The following is a 20,295-nucleotide window of genomic DNA, read 5'->3' on the forward strand; positions in this document are numbered from 1 at the left end:
AGTCTCACGAGCCCTTCTTACTCGGCGTCATGGTGCCGAGCAGCTACGTAAATACTTATTTAGCACTAGCGTTGTTAGCTACTGTATCCCTGCCTGTGTTTGCGCTGTTGCTCAGCAAGTATCGTGGTGTAAGAGGACTGATTGAAAATCGCATCATACATTTAAGGCATTTAGCTAAAACTTGCATGTACAGTACGTAATGTCACATTAAATAATAAATTTAAACTCAGGCTTGTGTGGTGCGTCGCTTCAGTTGTGACACTGCCGGAGAAGGCTACCATAGAATGTAGGCTACAGCAACCTTGGATGACTCAATAAGTTTGGTCTTGTTACTTTGTATGCATTACATGTATGTATATACATTAGTGGTGGGCCGTTATCGGCGTTAACGCGCTGCGTAACGTGAGACTCTTATCGGGCGGAAAAAAAAATTCCGCCGTTAATCTATTCTCAAAGTTGGGTTGGGAGCTGGGTCTATATTACGCAAGCAAGATGACTTTCACCTTGATATTTTTGCTGTTTAGCATGGACATCCATCGCTAGGGGGAGCCCAGAGCATGGACGGACAGCGATGGCTGCTGAATGTTGAGAGGGCCGTCTCTGTGTAGCATGGACGGACAATAATGTTGAGCAAGTTGTGCAGTTGGACGGACGGGGAGGAATATTGTTTTTTGTTGCTAGTGTTTTAGCAGTTTAAGCCAAAAGCAGATAAGGACATAAAACATTGAAGACAGACAGTGACACGGAAAGCAAGTATTTAATTAAAGCTCAACCGACCTACCATTGTAGGGCCGTGACTTGTAGGCTTACTAGGTTAGCTTCTTGACACATGGTCACTTAGATTGTTTTTACTATCAGCTGATCCTGTTACGAACAATTCGATTAGCTAACAAGATGATACAAGTTCTGGTTGGTTGGAGAGTTTAGGTAGTTGAGATGATTGCCAGATAAAGTTGCTAACTTTGAACTAAGCTACAGAAAAAATTTGCTAGAATTGGATGTGCCAACAAATGAAAATGCTTTAGAAAAAAATGACGTTGATAATATCCAAAATCCAGCTCCTTCGAGTGGGACAGGTCATTTAAAAAACTAAAGCAGAAATGCTGGCCAGGCCCACCACCTATATCGCTCCCATGTCATTGCCTCTCTTATTTCCTTCTGCAATGCTATTGGCTAAGCCAATGCATGCCCATCACATGTACAGGGGATGCAAACTCACATACCATGGCCAAAGCATGCCTCTCATCCACTCAAGTAGTTCCAGTGGCGGCTGGTCAATAGAGGGCGCTAGGGCGCCGCCCTCCCTGGTGAAAAGTGTTTTAGATTTTTGTTTTCATGTAACATATATTTTCTAAACAATAACTTGAGGAGAAACAACGAAGAAGTGGATAAGAACAGGCACGTTGTATCGAAGATAATTGATTGTGTCAAATTCATTTATAAATCCTTAATATTTAGTTTTACAGTAATAGTTGTGTTGCGTTTCCTAATAATACCAGGGAGAGTGGCCCAAGTGCCCAGATGTCCGTGGTTTTCAATATTTCTGAACTGAGTGTAATTATATTTATAGTCCACAAATGTGGACATTTGCCTATAGCTGTGTGCATTAACGACATAATTACTATTTCACAGAGAACTCGTTTCATGCAGTTTGTGTTCAATTGTATTAGGATGGTTACCGAATTGACTGAGTATTTCACAGCCCCACGTACAATAACTTTCACCAGCTGCCACTGAGTAACGTCACTGTGTCCAATCCCGACCGGTTTTTAGCCAACATTCTGATAAAATGCCACTTCAAATATTGATAAATGATTGTATCACGTGTTCAGCTGATTTACTGATTTCATGTTAAGCTTTAACTTCTTACCTTTCGAGCTAAATATTGTAAAAAATATTAGAGATAGCTTGTCTTTTACTAGAGCCGGTAAAAAGACGCTGGCGCCGGTAAATTAGCCGTGCGCTACCCTTGTCCAAATCCGACCACACTTATCCTCGTAGTAAACACTTGCCGCTGCTGTTTTTCCGGGGATATTAACTTTATCCAGGGTCACCAAACTGACCATCAATGCTGTCAATATATCCAGGGACGTAGTTATGTCCTCCACAATAAGATATCACGCTGCAACATCTCCAAACTATGCGATAAAATCTCAATTTGAGTGTATACCACCACCTGCTGGATGTTTTGTCACACTCTTCTCATGTCAGTCCCTTGCCCCCCTCCCTTACTCCCCTTGATTGCAGATCACCTCACACATGGTGTATTTTGGCAATGGCTATACAAAGTAATGTTAAGCTAGCGTAAAAAAAAATACACTTGTATGCTAACCCATTGTAGCAGAACGATGACAATACAGAAACACTTTTCAGAGTAAAGATCGTCGCCCGAGCGTCGCCTGAGTGGTCTTTCGACCTTCTCTCATCAATGTAACTTTCCTATATTATTTAGACGTGTAAACGACCATAAATGTTCATGAAATTTGACACGTAGATTGTTTGGTGTAATGTTTCTGTGTGTCGATTGTTGTTTGTTCAATAACGAGACAGTTAGATTGATTTGGATGCTTTACTGACGGACATCACTTGCATGCATCTGCTTCATACATCAGGCGGAACTGTACTAGCCTTGTCCACTAGTGGGTGCTTACGTCACTACGCAGACAGCGTATCTCAACATCACATCACTCTTTCTTTTTTTTTTTCCTTTTTTTAAATTTTTTAAACAACCTGTCTATCAATGGACATAAACACAATTCCATGTATGATCAAACCATTCTGGCAAACTGAGAATTATTGCCTTGAAAACATAAGTGGGGACACTCAAAACATCAGCACCACATTTCACATTGCATACACTTGGAGATACAGAACATATCATATGCATTCATAAACATAAACTGGCTGAACAGGATATTGAAAGGATATGTTTTCTTTGCATATCTCCATGAACTCTAGACAGTCTATTCATAGTCACGCAAGTAGGTTGGAGGGTGCCTATGTTGCCTGACTGGATATCTAGGCTGTGTTGGTGCTGGTTCTGGTTGATCATTGCCATCATCAGGATCAGGATCCAGGTCGTAGTCGGGTGGTGGCAGTTGGTCTTGCTGTGTCATGGGATGGATCTTCTTGAAGAACGAGCTGTTCCTAGTGATGGTATAGCCATTCCGTTCTGATGTCACCATGGAGCGTTTCACATTGGTGACGGTGAGTGGTTCCTTGCTGTACGGTGTTGTCAGCTTGTTCTGTCTCACTTGACGACAAAGCACATTGTCACCTGGCTTGATGTGAGATGGTAGTGCGTGTCGTCGCTCATCAGAACGGATCTTCATTTTAGCTTTTGCCTCAGTGTCCCTTTTACGCACTTTGTCAGCACTAATGACTGTTGAGTAGGCTGATGGTATCTTAGTGTTCAGACGTCGTTGGAACATCAACTCTGCAGGAGATCTTCCTGTCGTGCAGTGTGGTGTAGCTCTGTACTCACGTAAGAAGATGTTCATTTGTTGCTTCCATGGGATACCTTGCATTGGGGCGAACCGAATCACTTTCCCAATCGTACGCATGAATCTTTCTGCTGTTGCATTAGCCTGTGGCCAGAGCGGTGTTATTTTTCTGTGATGGAATCCCATGTGTTGAGCAAACTGGGAAAACTGGGAACCATTGAATGGTGGTCCATTGTCTGTCTTCACAACGTGTGGTATCCCGAACATTGAGAAGATGTTGTCCGTGCGTGGTATCACGACACTGGATTAAATGGAGTGCAGAATATCCACTACTGGATAACGTGTGTAGTCATCTATAATCACCATCAGATATTCTCCAGATGGGAGAGGTCCATAGAAATCTGCACTTACTGAATGCCATGGTGATTCAGGTAGATTGGACATTTTTAGTGGCTCAGTTCTGGTGACTGGAGTGTTGGCCTGACAGGCTAGACAGTTTCTGATAAGTGCCTCTGCTCGCTGATCAATGCCTGGAAACCACACTTTCTCTCTGAGCAGGACCTTTGTCTTGGCAATGCCTTGATGGCCTTCATGGGCAAGTTCCAGGACATGGTGTTGCAGAGATGAGGGTATCACAATCCTACAGCCTCTGAGTATTAACCCTTTACTGCCTAATACAAAATTCCGAACATTCCATATGCTGTTGAAATATGATATGCGTATTAATATTTATATTTTATGGATTTTCATATAAAATCATACACCTTAACTGTTTATACCATCTTGAAGAGGAGAACTAGGGGATTTTTATCATGTAAATGAATATATGATTACTTAAGGCAAATCATATTTTATCAAAGTGGTTTCAGGTAGATATTTTTAACAAAAACTTCTCCATCCACCATACCTCATCAGACAACTGAATTTGTCACCACTTTAATTACAAGATAGAGAAAAACTTTGAGTAGGTGGAATATCCACAAGTCTGTGGGCAATGTAGAACAGAAGACAGATTAGAAATACCTTATTTTGATTAAAAGTTATGACCATTCTTGTGACTAGTGGAGACATGGGGGAAACCGGAATTATCCTGTCCCAAAAGCAGCTAAAAGCAGCTAGCGCTATGGCTAGATACTCCTCTCGATAAGTAAAAAACGTTCGAGTTTCTTCCACAATCGACCGAATTGGCCAAACAAGGCATGTACATTTAGCTTAGAGTATACATAATCTACCTAGTTAATGTTGTTTTTCGAAGTTTTTTAGAAATCTGCTCAAATCGAAGCTAAACAGTGCTACTACCGTCATTGCTGCCTGTCACAAACGGCCAAGCCGGACACGTCATTCTTTCCTGAAAACACTCGCGTCACTCCCACAAACAAATTCTTCGTAAGTAAAAAGTTGAGACTTTTAATAGACAATATTGACAACACATATTAAGGAACTTGTCTTAACTCATAATATCGTCTCCGATTTCAATTCGAAGCTGTATATCTAACACTGTAGGCAATCTCCCATGGTCTCCGCTCTGGCTCCGCCTCAGAAAACAATGGCTGCCGTTGCAGACGATAGATTTATTTCCCCCTCCCACTAACCCCTTAACCAATGATATGTGCTTTGAGCTTAAGTTGTCATGAGTATCTGGCAGTTTTCAGAAATAAAATCGGTGATTGGATGGCAAAGTTATTAAGGCGGGTTCTATGGGTCTTTTTCGACCCATATTTGAATGGTCCGGCAGGAAAGGGTTAAGTCCTCGCTTGCTGACAGTGTGAGTTCATTTCTGACATGTTTGTACTGCTGAAGTGTAGCAGCTCGCGGTGCATTGTCAGTAATGGTGTGCCACGAATTGTTCTTAATGTGTGCACTGACCTGTTGCAGAGTGCCGTCTTTCAGTGTCTCTGCTTTGATGTGGTCAAGAATCATTGCCTTCGGTGTAGCCAGCAGTGATATGAAGTTGACATATTCCTCTGCAATCTTGGAGGCTCTTGTTCTCCCGGATGTCTGAATTGGTATTGGATGTCGAGACATGTAATCAGCAGGGTTGTCTGCTCCCTTTCTGTACACAATCTTCAAGTCGTATGGTTGGAGTCGGAGTCCCCATCGCTCTATCCGAGCAGGTGGCTTTAACTTTGGGTTATTCCATATCAGCTCCAATGGCTTGTGGTCAGTCACAAGAGTAAACTCATTACCGTAGAGGTATAGGTGGAAGTGCTCACAGCTCCAGATGATCGCTAGGGCCTCGCGCTCTGTCTGTGAGTAGCGCCTTTCAACATCTGTCAGTGCCCGACTGGCATACACTATGACATGCTTCTCTTCCTTGTCTGTTTGACAAAGAATCGCACCCAAACCACAAGGGCTGGCATCCACAACGAGTTCAGTGTCCTTTTTCGGGTCAAAATAGGACATGGTAGTGTCGCTGGTGAGACGCTCCTTGAGTGTCTGTAGTGCAGCTGAATGCTCAGCACCCCAATTCCAAGGTGCTCCTTTCTTGGTGAGCTCCCTGAGTGGTGCAGTGATGGTGGAGAAGTCTTTAATAAATCTGGAGCAATAGTTTGCCATACCGAGAAGGCTTCTGATTTCGGCGGGGTCTTTGGGATCTGATGCTTTATGTCTGGCTGCCACTTTGCGAGGATCAGCTGAGATGCCATCAGCAGAAAAGATAAAGCCAGAGAATTCCAGTCGTTGCTTGTTAAGCTCGCACTTGTTGCGATTCAATATGAGGCCACATTCTTTGAGTCTGGAAAAGACTGCTCGCAAGGCATCGTCATGGGCTTTTTGTGATGAGCCGTACACAATGATGTCATCGCTTAAATTCTTGTCACCAGGGATGCCGTGCAATACCTGGCAAATGGTGTTCTGGAAGACCTCAGCAGCTGATGATATGCCGAAACTCAGTCTTTTATACCGTTTCAGGCCCAGGTGAGTTGTAAAGTATCGGCTTTCCGGATGCAGCTCTAGCTGATGGTAACCTTTGTTGAGATCTAATTTTGAAAATACCCGCGCCCCGTTTAGCTCATGGATCACGTCGTCCATTGTGGGCACGAGGTGACGTTCACGTTGTATTGCCACATTTGCTTGACGCATGTCAACACAGATCCGTGCTTGATCGGGGTCCTTAGGCTTCGGCGGGGTAACAATTGGAGAAACCCAGGGTGTTGGCCCGGTCACTCGTTCAATTATGTCGTCTTCTTTCAGCTTTCGTAGTTCTTCTTCGACCTTCTGTCGGACGTGAAAAGAACCCTTCTGTGTGGTTGACAGGTTGGCTGTACCTCAGGATTGATGTGTAGCTTCACATGGAAATCTTTGAGCTTGCCCATACCAGTGAACAGTTCAGGATGACTGTCAATCAACTCGTCTGAGACACTCCTTGACACAGCTTGCTAGCTGTGTCATAGCTCAAAAGAGAGTATCCACTGCCCTTCAGCACATAGAAAGTTGCCTGTGTGTTTCTGTCCTTTGCATTCACAGAGCACTCAAAAACACCAATAATAGGCAAAGCATGTTTGGATCCATATGAAAATATTTTGATATTGGCAACCTTCATTTCTGGCTGTGGCCAGAGCATATTGTATATGTTTTCACTGATTATGTTAACTGCTGCTCCAGAGTCGATCAACACTTCAACTTGCATGTCATTGAGCAGTATAGATGTTCTGGGGTGTTTGGGGCAGGCTTCACCATAAACTGAAAACACACTCAGGGCTCGACAATAACGATGGCCCGATGGCCTGGGGCCAGTAAAAAGTAACGTCGGGACAGTAAAACCCCGATCGGGCCAGTGAGTTGAAAAAGAAAATCGCATTGTAAAACTTAACATCCTGCATCTGTTTTTCTATCTGCTAAATGCATAAGCAACTCTCGTGGTGCGCACCGTTGGTCAATCGAGAGTTGCTACAGTAGCGAGTGACGAGTGGTTGTCAAATTTTAATCTCGATACATTATTTCAACAACCGGCACACGACTGGCGCGAAACACTGAGGTGAATATCAGAAGATCAAGATGGCATCAAAAGAGACCTACGAGCTAAAACGCAAGCGACTTTTTATACCTCAGTGGAAAAATGAATTTACCTGGGTTGATTTTGATGAAGCTATGATGCACTGTGTCATATGCCGTATGTTCCCGTCAAAGGCAGATAAAAGTGGCTCATTTTACACCGGCACCGACAATTTTAGAAAACAATCACTGACCAGCCATGCTAGCAGCAGACAGCATCTGGTTTGCGTGTCAGCCAAGAGGGTCATTGACAACCCATCTTCCGGGCCACTGACAATGCTGGTCAGACATTTAAATTTAGATGCCCACCGTATCATTTCTCGACTGATAACAACAGCATATCATATCATGAAGACAGACCAGCCGTTCGCCTCTTTCCCCCAGGCTATTGAACTTCAACAAAAAAATGGTGTGGACTTGGGGACTCAGTATCATACTGATGTGGCGTGTCGCAGGTAAGTAGATAACTACTTCTATTGATTATTTTTTTAGGATGGGCAGATAATGGTTAAAAACATTTAGCTAATTTGCTAGATGTTATGTTATAGTCAACGTTCTCTGTGTTCGTGTAGGTGTAGCCTGTGACTTAACTCTGCTGAAGTTAGCTTTTTGAAGAATGATTCATTTTCAATTATAGGTTTGCTATGGTCATCTTTCAAGACCTCTGGGAGACCTTTTTGGAGGACCTTAAGAAGGCCAAATTCATTAGTGTGCTGGCAGATGCCGCCACTGATGCAAGTGTCCGTGACCTGGAAGGGGTTTACATTCGGATGCTAAAGGAAGGGAGGCCTAAGAATGTTTTCTTGGCTGTAGAGGAGCTGCACCATAAGACAGCAGTTGGTCACCGAGAAGCATTTAAAAATAGAGCTTATTTAATAATGACACTGTTAACAGTTTTTCAAAAAGTTGGCCTCCCAGACTGGAAGGAGAAGCTGGTTGGCCTGGGTTCAGATGGAGCTCCAGTGATGGTTGGGAAACGTGGGGGACTCTCCACTCTCCTCCGAGAAGAGGTACCTCACCTCATAAACATCCAGTGCCTGGGCCACGGATTGGAACTTGCAGCCATGGATGCCATAAATAGGGATGATAGGATGAAGAAGGTAAGTATCTGTGCGTGAACTAATTTCAAAAGAATTAATGTGCAACCCAGTAATGTTTTATTGCCTATACGAACTTTCCTTTTCATGCAGGTGTCTGAGCTCCTCCGAGGCTTGTATAAGCAGTATCATTACTCGCCTAAAGCTTGGAGGGAGCTTAAAGCACTCGGTGAAGTCCTCCAGAAGAAGGTGTGGAAGCCGACAAACCTGGGAGGAACGAGGTGGCTACCACAAGTGGAGAGAGCTCTTACGACGCTTCTCAAGGACTATCCTGTCGTGTTTGCTCGCATGGAGAACACTATTGAGACCAGGCAAGTCCATAAAAAAAAGTTACACCAGCTACACAGTTTGCATTTATAGTTATCTATTATTGAACAACTTGAACTTGTGTTGTCTTTCCAGATCTGCTAGCGCAGACATGATTGGGAGGGCGAAGCAGTGTGTGCAAGTTCTAATGGACTACAGCCAACTCCTTTTCATCGTCCTTGTCCAGGACATCCTGAAAGTTTTGAGCTGGTCAGTAGCTAAGTTTTTTTCTATAGTTTGTGAGTAATTAGTGAGTAATCAGTATAGCATTATGAGTGATATGTTTTATCCTTTGCAGTCTAAGTTTGAAGTTTCAGGAGGATGGTGTTACACTACCTAAGGCCCTTCTGGCCTTTGAGACTGCAGTGCTGATGCTTACAAGCATGCACACAGTACCTGGGGAGAGCCTTGAAGGCTTTCTCAAGGAATCGGCAGGGGGCCAGTTCCATGCAGTTCAGCTCCAGAAGTTTAGCAGTGAGAGCAGGGACAGATTTGACAGGTAGCAAAAGAAAACAGAAATTATGAGAATGTTTCTTAATTCATTTAAATAAGGGTGCTCTTAATAAAGGCCTCAATATCACATTCTCAATTGCCTATTGTCCCTGCATGATTATTTTTTATGATGTTATTTTGTTAGAGTGAAAAGTCAACTCTTGGAGTCCGTGATAGAGAGCCTCACAACCAGATTCAAGGACCTAGAGACACACAAGATCCTTCAAGCGGCTGCAAAGTTGGTGGATCCCAGAGAGTGGCCAAGAGACGAGGCTGAGCTGGCCAGCTATGGTGTAGAACATCTCCGGGTCTTGACAGACCACTTTGCCGGTATCTTGGATGTTGTGGGCTGCGTCAGGCACGGTACCAGGAGTGGCCCAATGCAAAGGTTCTAATCAAACAGCAGCCCCAGGCCCAACAGAGCACTGCTTGGACAGACTTAATGGCTGACCCAGACAGACAGGAGACCTTCCCCAATATACTGATGGTAGTTGAACTCGTCCTGGTGCTCCCTATGTCAACAGCTGCATGTGAACGAGGATTCAGCGCGATGAAGAGAATCAAAACTGATTGGAGAAGCAGCCTTTCAGTAGAAATGCTGTGGAAGCTTAAATATGTTAGCATTGAGGGGCCAGAGGTTGCACAGTTTCAGCCAGACAGAGTAGTGCAGAGATGGCTGTCAGCAGGGGAGAGAGCACGTCATGTTTGAAGATATAAAAGTAAATCGTTTTTCAGATTATTAAATTATTATTTTTTTCATTAGAAATGTGATTTCAATTTTGTACTTTGTACATCCAGGATGGATATAAACAAATGGTGTTTAATAAATGGACGGTTAAACAATGTTAACAGAGCCTGTTTTTTTTTGTAACAATGAACTTTTGAAGGGGGGCCAGTAAAAATGGTCTTCGGGCAAGTTTCAAAAAAAATTTTGAGCCCTGCATACTGATCATCACTGCTTGATGAGTCCCTTTGTGTACCACACTCTGATGCAGTCACTCGATTTACACGTCTTGTGCTTTTCTGTTGTCCATATGTGGTGTCTTTGTTATGATCATGACGTACCTTTCTGTCTTGAGCTGATTTTCTTTGGTTTGAGCGGCACACCTTTGCGAAATTGTTTGGTTTTCCACATACATTGCAGTCCTTGCCTTTTGCTGGACAATCTCCTCTGTGAGGATATCTCCCTCCACAGTTTCTGCATTGTGTGTCTTTGTTTGCATTTTAGTTTCCCCTCTGATCATTCATTTATGGTTTATATTTGTGTTCAATTGCGTTGACAGCAGTGGATGTACCTTGTTCAATGCCCTCGGCCTGCTGCTCTGATATTTCTAGCGTTCTCCCAAAATTCAGCAGAGTTTCCAGCGTCATTTAGGTTCTCTTAGTGCCCTCCGGCGGAGTCTTCCAGAAGTGCAGCTTTGGATGAGCTGGGCTTTTATCTCACTGTTCACATCGGTAAACTCACAGTCTCTGGAAAGCATGGGTAACCTCGTGTGATACGTGTCCAGATTTTCTCCTTGGTCCTGTGCGGCTTTTCTAAACTTGTACACAAGATATTGAGTGTTTTTCTTTGGGGTGAAGTATCCATCCAGTTTCGTTTTTGTTGTTTCAAAATCACTTCTTCTTCACCGGCAAGCGTGTCGTATATGTCATGAACACGTTCCCCAGCTAAGTGCAAAAGAAGCGCCCTTTTCCTTCCATCATTCATAATGTTCATTGCAACTAGAAAGTTTTCAAAGCGTTGGATCCACTTACTCCATCTCGTTCCGACTGAAGTTGGATCAATCTCCGTATCGAACGGCAGAATAGCAGGATGGCTTATGGCAGAGTTCATAATTTTTACGTTGCTAGTTTCTTAACATCCACTGTACGCTGGACTGGTTGGCTAGCCTTTAGCTTTCAAACTCATGTTGCAAGTTGACTGTTCGGCATCGGTTTTTCTCCTTTCCTTTTTAAATAGTCTTCACGTGAATATCCATTTGAATCCTCGTCGCCACTAATGTTTCTGTGTGTCGATTGTTGTTTGTTCAATAACGAGACAGTTAGATTGATTTGGATGCTTTACTGACGGACATCACTTGCATGCATCTGCTTCATACATCAGGCGGAACTGTACTAGCCTTGTCCACTAGTGGGTGCTTACGTCACTACGCAGACAGCGTATCTCAACATCACATTTGGTATGCCTAAAATAATACTACTTACACTTTGCTAGCGATCACAAAAGAAAATTGTGGCAACAAGACCGGAAACTGGGTGTCCAAACCCGAACGGGGTTTGGACAATAGTAGTTTATAGCGGTCGGGATTGGACACAGTGACGCTAGAGACACGTACGAGGGTTCTCCAAACCAGCATGTTCGGGAAACGCACTTAAGAAATAACGATGGTTCGTTAGCGATGGTTCGTTATTTTTCTCCTTGAGAACCCTCGTAACAACTAACGGTGCGTTCACACTGCAGCGACGCAAATCGCTTGCCATCACTCGCCTTTCCACAGTGCACCACGCTCGGGGGGTGTCAGACAGATTCATGCAGAATTGTAGTTTTCTAAAGTCACTGTTGTAGTTCGTATAATGTCATGGGAAAGTGTGCAGACTTGGGTTTACATACTCGCAATATCAATCAAAATACAACTTGTAGCCTATACAAAAATGTTTAATAGACATACACGTTGACACGTGTATTTTTTTATTTTATTATATTACTCGAAGTCTGTACTAATCTGTCGATACGACTAGGGAGTCCCAGCCGGGCTTGCTAGCTAGAGAACAAAGTTACGGAATGTGACAAGACTGAATTTGAAAGAAAAAAAAACACCTCCTGGTGCCACCAACGTCGGCAACCCTGCGCCAGGCCTCATTCTTTTTATTAATGTCTCTGTACAAATACAGAGACGTATCGTACAGGACTGGATAAACAGACACGCAGGCAATTAGTTTCTCCTCCATCTTGAAACTGAAAGCTAGAAATGTTTACCATGGTTGCTACGTTACAAGACACAAGAACACTCCGATTGGCCATCGCTAGCGAAAAACGCAGAAAATCGAACCCAATTAGAATTTTTTTTTGACGGACGAAAGTTTTGGAGGCAGTGTGTAAGCGCGATTTATTTTTTTACGTGCAAGCATTTCAGACACTAATTTCGGACTCAGTGTGCAAAGGCCTTAACACGTTACAAAATACATTTTTGGGCATGTATTCTGTATGCTGTAACGAAATACCTTTTGAAAGTATCCTTCCCAACACTGCGTTCTAGTTAAGCAATAAGGTACGAGAGGCAGTACATTATTGTCAATAATGTACGGGTTCCAGGGTGTTGTTAGGCCCGATGCGCATTGCTTTTATAATACGGTTACCAGCGAAATTATAAATAGTAAATGAACAGTAAGCTGCCTTTCAGCACAAAATAGTGATAGCCAACAAACGTTGTGTATCGTATTTCAGTAGCCGAGAGAAAATAGTCCCGTACGTGTGGTTGTTGCTATGCAACGGACAAACAACATTGTGAACTTAACGTTTGTTAGCCTAGCAAGATCTTGTACCATTTCATTCATTCTCAATGCTCATTTCATAAGTTGCCTTTAAACTAACAACGACAATGGGACACTTTCAATAAAATAATATTTAATTTAACTATCAGGCCTAAACATTCTAAAATCAACCATAAATGTAGGGCTGCAACAACGAATCGATTAAAATCGATTATTAAAAGCATTGGCAACGAATTTCATTGTGTCACACGATTATTACACTACTCCACAAACATCTCCGCGACTTGAGTATTTAAAAAAAAGTTTAGTTGAGCGCGGAGCAAAGCGGAGGAAAGACCATCGGAGAGACGTTGTTGAGTAACGTTGTTCTGAAACACATGGCGGAGAAATCAGTACGACCCAAGTCATCCAAGGTGTGGGAGCATTTCACACTAAATACGTCGAAAAGGTGTGTTAATTGACCAGGGTGAAGTTAGTTTCATATTGGACATTCATCTCACATTCGTAAGACGTTACTTTGCAGCGTCGCGCTAGGGGGTGAAAACTACCCATACCATTTTGAAAAATTTAGACTTTTATAATATTTTTATGAATATAAAACCTCAGACAGACACCAGAGTATCTTAACAATGTCTGGTATACTTCCACAGCCTTTACTTTTTCAATTAAGTTTCAAATAAAATGATACAAAATCACTCATCTTTGAAAATAGCTTAATCCTCGCAAATCTTAAAGGTCACATGACATGAAAACTCAATTTAGGAAGTTATTTAACATGAATATGAGTTCCCCTAGCCTGCATTTGGTCCCCCAGTGGCTAGAATTTTCAATAGGTGTAAACTAAGCCCTGGGTGTTGTTCTCCGCCTTGGAGAAAATGAAGGCTCAAACGCCCTGTTTGAACATCTGCTCCTTTTGACGTCACAAGGAGCCTCTGCACATATTTTCGCTGGAAATGTGCCGACACAACCTCTCAAAGTTTTGCATGTCTGCGCCAAACATTTCAGCCACCACTGTTTCCTTAACTTGAGCCAATACAAAGTTGGCCTTGCTGACCGGCTGAAATTAAATTCTGGATCAGTAGCCTACTCCTTGGTCCAGCTACAAACCACGGACAAGTAAGTCAACTAATGCTATATTATTTTGTTGCTTGCGATATGGTTACCTAGCTTGCTACCCTTAGAATCTGGCTGTAACATTAGCTCTGCAGCCATCAGCTGAGGTACTGTCGCTAATGTAAAGGTAGATAGCATAAAGTATGTGTGTGAAAACACTTTCTGTAACGCAGTGTTGTACGCTTCGTTGTTATGTGGATAACTTTCTGCTGTTGGTGTTATGGGGCACGCGATATCCGCCTTTCCCCACATTGAAATGACTGAGTGTGCAGCTCTGCAAATCAGGGTTATCAGATGAGAATGGGCAAATTCGAGGCATCTTACAGCAACGGGTCTACGAGCCATTGCGATACATCCACTGTAAACATTAGCGCATGGTGCCGCATGCTCCTCATTTAGCATTTAAAGCTACAGACACAGAAACGGCACGTTCTGAGGAAAGCTCATTGTGGGACTACTCGTGGTGGCTATAATTCTGCACCAAGGCTGAATTTCGGGAAAGAGACTTCAGATACAGTATTAGGGGACCACTAATTCCTATATAAAAGCATCCAAAAACAGCATGTCATGTGACCTTTAACTTTTTTCAAAATTGTGTCAAAAATCATACATATACACCAGATTATGTTAATAAAGTCTGGCCTACTTCCACAACCTTTCAATTTTCAAAAATGTTTAAAACAAAACTCTAATAAATTGCTCATCTCTGAAAAAAGCATTAAATCCACGCTAATATTAATAACTTTTTCAAAATTGTGTGCCTGTTTGTGCACATTCTTAAGATGTTTTGCACTGAGAATTTGCAGTGTCAGTTCCGTTTTTGAATAAAGGGTTGGAAATGTATGCTTTTTTTGTTTTTTTATCCGATTCATCGATTAATCGAAAAAAGAATTGACAGATTAATCTTTTACTAAAATAATCGTTAGTTGCAGCCCTACATAAATGTTTCGCAGGCACTGGGTATATGCTAGCTAGCTAGCTGGCTTAGATGGCCTGTAAACTAGTTACGAGTGACTTGGGACTCAGACTAACATTAGGCTGTTGTTAAGGTTAGCTTATGTTGATTTGGATATCTCCATTAACTGTGCATCCGTGGAAAACGTCGTTTTAAGAAGCCAAGACCAGGTCATGTAATTGTGTGGCTACGAAGCTAAAATTAAATAAGTGGATATCTGGTTAGCAACTAATGGCTAGACCTGAGCTTCCGTCCAACGTTTCAGTAGCTAGACCAGCTAGTTGGCACTGATAGCAAGGGACAGTGCAAAATTATTTCTCAAAAATTAACCAAATGTTGCTAGTCTAGCTTGCTAACCAATTAACTACTGAACACCAGTACTTGTAGACAGTCTTTTTCGTCGGCAACCTTTTAGTTATTTTGAGTGCGCACTAATATGGAACGCTCCCCTTTTAAGGTACATGTAAAAAGGCGAACAGTCCTTTATCGCTCAATAATGCACACCCCTGAACTCCCTCCCAACCAATCAGAAGGCTTGATTTCATCCACCCATATTATAATTTATAGACCTTTTTTGATGAACATTCTAGAATTTTCATTCGTCAAGTTTGGCCCTTGAAAGCTTCCGGTTTCAGACGCGCGAACGATTGTTTTGATGGAAGTCAGCTAGTTTAGAAGCATACGTGAGTAATTACAGTGGCAAACATTTTTTTTTAAAACATTGTCAATTGTTGCTGTGTTTGGCTGTTCGTCGAGATTGGGGAAGAACAAGTTGTCAACAAGTTTACATTTCCTATAAAAACGGGACTACGAGATGACTGGGTTGCTGCTGTACATAATGGCTTGTTGATCTTTCAACGTTGTTGAAACTAGTAATATTGGTGGAAATACCGTCAGAATAGGGTTGATTTTGGTAGTTTTTTCAACGTTGTTTCAATTGTAATATTGGTGGAAATACCGTTAGAATTGCGTTGGTTTTATATCGTTGTTTCAATATTAAATAAGGGTGCAAAATGATAATGTCTCAACATTAGGGGTGGAACGGTACATGTATTCGTACGGTACGGGCGTCACGGTTCGGCTCGTGAAATTACATAGTATACTTTTATACCGAGTATACACGGTATAAAAATTAATAAAACTTGCGTGCAAATTAATTAATGTAATGCGGAACTACTGTAAGATATTCGTGTTCTTTAGGGACAATCTGTAGCCCCGCCTTAGCTCTGAAACTGATTGGCGCCGCCACCTGTGTAGCCGAGCTGTGCCTGAGTGAGTTAGAGATAGCTGTTGAGTTTTATCAGCAGAGTGGTGCTGCTGACGATGCGTATGAAGGAGGCTGACGACTTCTCTCATTATAGGACATTTATTCCAGAACAATGAAATGTGGCCATCTGCCGGTTGGGTTGAGCGCGAACTGACTTTTAAAGTTAAAAAAAACGTTACGCATAAAAATGTCCATGTACGGGAAGTCCATTAGGTCACAATACAATACATGAACATTCATCACATTAATTATTGTGTGCTCTTGCGCCCTCTTGTGTCGCTAAGAGTAAATAATATTTACAGTCATGTAACCTGAGAACATAAAAAATAGGCTTACATTTTAACAGATAGCTAGCAGAAGCACTAAAGACGTAGCCTATGCAACGCTAGTGCTAAATATGAATGTTCATAGTGTAAGGCCGAATCCCAATACTCCCCCTTCCCCCTTCCCCCTTCCCCCTTCCCCCTTCCCGTGAGAGCTAGTGGTGTCCCAATACTCTTTTGGAGCTAGGGGAAGGGCTAAGACTAAGGGCTATACACCCCTTAAAACCAAGTAAGATCGGGAGCTTACTTGAAACCTAGGGCTATGTGAAAACTGCGCGACCGGCAACAATGGCTACCAAATCATCCAGAGAGTCCGACAAATGTTATATTATCGGCTTAATTGATAAAAAAATTATGACAGTCTTGTTTTGTGTTATATACAGTCATGAACATATATATTTGCAACCATTTTCCTAATTGAAACGTTTCTAAAAATCGCTAGTTTGGTACGTTAATGTTACAGTTCTGAATTGCACAACAGTCCCGCATTTCTTTGCCTAGCATGTCTACAGTTGTAAGGAAACTCCATTAGCAGCGAATTTCGTTTAATATCAGTGCATAACGCTACTTGCTTTGGAGATATCGATACGTGCTAGATGACGTACCTGTAACCAAGTGGCGTCCCATTTCCTAGGGCTATGTAGCCCTTACCCCTTACTTTCGAGGGCCATGGGGAAGGGGTAAATTAAGGGGAAGGGGTAAGGGGGAGTATTGGGATTCGGCCTAAGTATAGCGAAAAATAGCCTAAACTTTCCTAGACTTTTAGCTGCGGTACTAATGCTGAGGGCTCGCTGATATTGCTGTCTTTCTAGAACGTGCATTTAGTCTAGCAGACGCTTTTATCCAGAGCGTGGTATCTATGAGTTGTTGCTAACGTGTGCTGACGTTGTATACACCCAATAAATTCAAAATTTCCAGGCCTCTAGTTTCTACTCTGCCACGATCTTCTGTAGCTTCTCAGCTAGGTGAGTGCTTGTGTGCTGCTCATACAGGGGCCGTATCTGTAGAACTGACGCTTTCATTTCCCACTCAGTCAATAAAATGAGCAGTCACCGTGAGGTAGCTTTCGGTAGCACGAGAAGTCCAACCATCAGTCGTTAGTGAAACGGAGGGTGCAGCTGACAACTCGCGCTCAATCAACGTCCGTGTTGTTGTATATGTAAGGTACCAGGGCCGCCGTTGCTGCCACTGTATCCCTGCCTGTGTTTGCGCTGTTGCTCAGCTAGCAGCCTATCGTGTCGTGGTGTAGGAGGATTGATCGTCAAGCGCATCATACATTTAGCTAAGACTTGCATGTACAGTAGTTAGTCTGGTGCCCTGCTTCTCTATTTTTGTTTTGCTTTTCCCCCCATTGTACCGAACTCGTACCGAACCGTGATGTCTGAACCGCGGTACGAACCAAACCGTGACTTCAGTGTACCGTTCCACCCCTAGTCAACATAGTCTGATGTTGGTTCAATGAAATTAGCTTTGAAAGTGGAATGTTGATTCAGCGTAGTTTCAATGAAGTTTGCTATCTGGGTTAGTGCTTTAAAAAGGTGGTTTGGGGTGCCATAACTTGTCATGGAAGGGAATTTCCAATTATGCCTAGCATCAGTGGCGATGTGTCCTGGCTTAGGTTACTGAAATGAATTTGCGCAACAGGCAAGGGATCGGTTGTGGATCTGACACTGCATAGGTAGTCCTAGGCTATGGCTAACTCTCATATCCACCTGTTTTTTTTAACCCTCGACCATGAACTGGGTTCAGAAATGACTGGTGGGTGATGTAAAAACAGCAGATTATATTGAACATTTATCAGTGCATATATTAATTACTACAATTTCACAGCAGTTATTCAACAAGTAACCAGCAGATATAACCTACCCGCTGCACACCTCCCCGACCGTTGCATTTAGTATGCAGGCATCATAGCTGGTCTAGGTCTTTTTAAGCCGTCTATCTTAATATGTACATTGTTTGCCCTTACAAAAAATAAGTATATTAAAGTATTCTTTAAGTATACTAAAATATGCTTTGAAGAAGTATGCTTAGAAAATAGTTCACTTTTGATATACTTTTAAGTATGCTTTGAAAATAGTTTACTTTTGTAAGAAGTGTATACTTAGGAAATAGTTCACTTTTTATGTACTTTTAAGTATGCTTTAAAAATAGTTCACTTTTGATATACTTTTAAGAAGTATGCTTAGAAACAGAAAAGGGTATACATTTCTTCTGGAGTAGGATGTACGTTTTCTATTATTATACAGCAAAAACAGTCAAAATAATTTTTAAGTACATTACAGGTTACATTTTTTAGATCCATCTAATTCTAATTATTAATGTCTATGAAAATCTATTATGCATTGCACATTGAATCTTTTTTGGTATTGAAGCTGTAACCTTAATTACTGCCAAAACATTCTGAAGCCCTATAATCTTATACTAATAATTATCAATTGGAGTATTAACCTTTTCTGGGAACCTGTTAAGTGTGCCTAAAAACGCCTAAACAGCATGCCCAAAGTAAATTGAAAGCTGTTCTTGAACCATTTGGAGTACATGCATGTAAATGAATGTAATTTCACCTGTTGTCAGGACCCCTGTCAGTCCTACTGGTGTTCAGTAATAGAAGCTTGAACACAAGGAAAGTGAAAGTTTCTATTTCCGCCTAGATTCTGTTTTGAAAACAGAGGCCTGAAGAGGCCTAGAGATGGTAGGTATTAGCTGGAAGACAGAATTGGACCACAGGTTGAAGCCTTACCTAATTCAAATCAAAAGTCAAACATAATACCACAATATATTCATATTTGTCACATGTTTTTATAAGAGTACATCCAGGCGTTTTCTAAAAATGCCTTTTGGAGACTCCAGAAATGACCCTTGTAACCAAGGTCAAATTATTAGGATAAAAAGGTATAATTGGTATCTCTAATGAAAGGTGGTACTTAAAACTATCATGTATAATAGCTAAATCCCACATTAGTATTACTGAAAGACAAAAACTGAAGCATGAACACATTGGAGTGCTTTATCTGATTCCCAGGATTGGCGCACAAAGAACACTGATTCTGTCAACCATATTGCGCAATCGACTTTTATTTTGAAGGCTCCACCAAAACATAACAAATGGGGTATCGCCATTTACAGCTAGCGCTAAGCTACAAGGCTAACAAGCTTATATCAGAGCCAGTCGAAGGCAGTTTGAGATATTGGTTTATAACGAGTGTGGGGGGGGCAGGGGGGGGGCAGGACGCACAGACCTAGTTGGCTTTAGAAGGCTGTCAACGGGGCATGGAATCTCCTATTTGGTAAAACAAGATATCTATCGAAAGGGCAGAGTGTAGCGGCCATTTTACGCCTATCCCCGCGTTTGTACTCGACCCACATTTCCTCTTATGAGCGATAGTGCGTGAGACACTGAAATAAAAATAATTGGCGAAGGAAGAATGAAGCAACAAGATTGTGGCTATGTGTGGATATTATTCATTGTTTGGACAACTTCTCGACATGGTTAGATACTTTGGACCTTTGGGAATACGCAGATTAGGTTTTGATGGGTTGTGTGCATACCTGGAACATTCCGAAGTAATCTCAGGTAAGTAGTAACTTTTTTCTCTGACTTTGCTGAAGGAACGGTCACCGGACAAAGACGTTGATGGTACTTGCTGTTGCGAGTTGATCTTGAATTGGTTTATTTCAATGGAAGCACAAGAATTGTAGCTTTCCAATGATATATAACATGTGTAGCAGTCTAAAGAATATATTTGTTGATACTTAGTGCGTAGTAACTGGGGGAGGAGGGGGCAGTGTTTCGGGCCTGGAAAAGAGGTTA

At 42.1% G+C, this 20,295-nt stretch overlaps 1 protein-coding gene and 1 pseudogene across 1 annotated transcript; one reads left to right on the forward strand and one right to left on the reverse strand.

The window, feature by feature from the left end:
- The window catches only part of LOC124488476, a 46,586-nt pseudogene that overhangs the window by 22,318 nt on the left and 3,973 nt on the right, over positions 1-20,295 (reverse strand).
- Positions 5,184-11,293, forward strand: LOC124488477 (zinc finger protein 862-like). Its single transcript, XM_047051092.1, has 3 exons — positions 5,184-7,891; positions 8,074-8,536; positions 8,627-11,293. The coding sequence occupies exons 1-3, from the start codon at positions 7,440-7,442 to the stop codon at positions 8,891-8,893; spliced, it is 1,182 nt and encodes a 393-aa protein (XP_046907048.1). The 5' UTR covers positions 5,184-7,439; the 3' UTR covers positions 8,894-11,293.

Source organism: Hypomesus transpacificus, unplaced genomic scaffold, assembly GCF_021917145.1.
Source record: "Hypomesus transpacificus isolate Combined female unplaced genomic scaffold, fHypTra1 scaffold_138, whole genome shotgun sequence".
Classification (NCBI taxonomy): Eukaryota; Metazoa; Chordata; class Actinopteri; order Osmeriformes; family Osmeridae; genus Hypomesus; species Hypomesus transpacificus.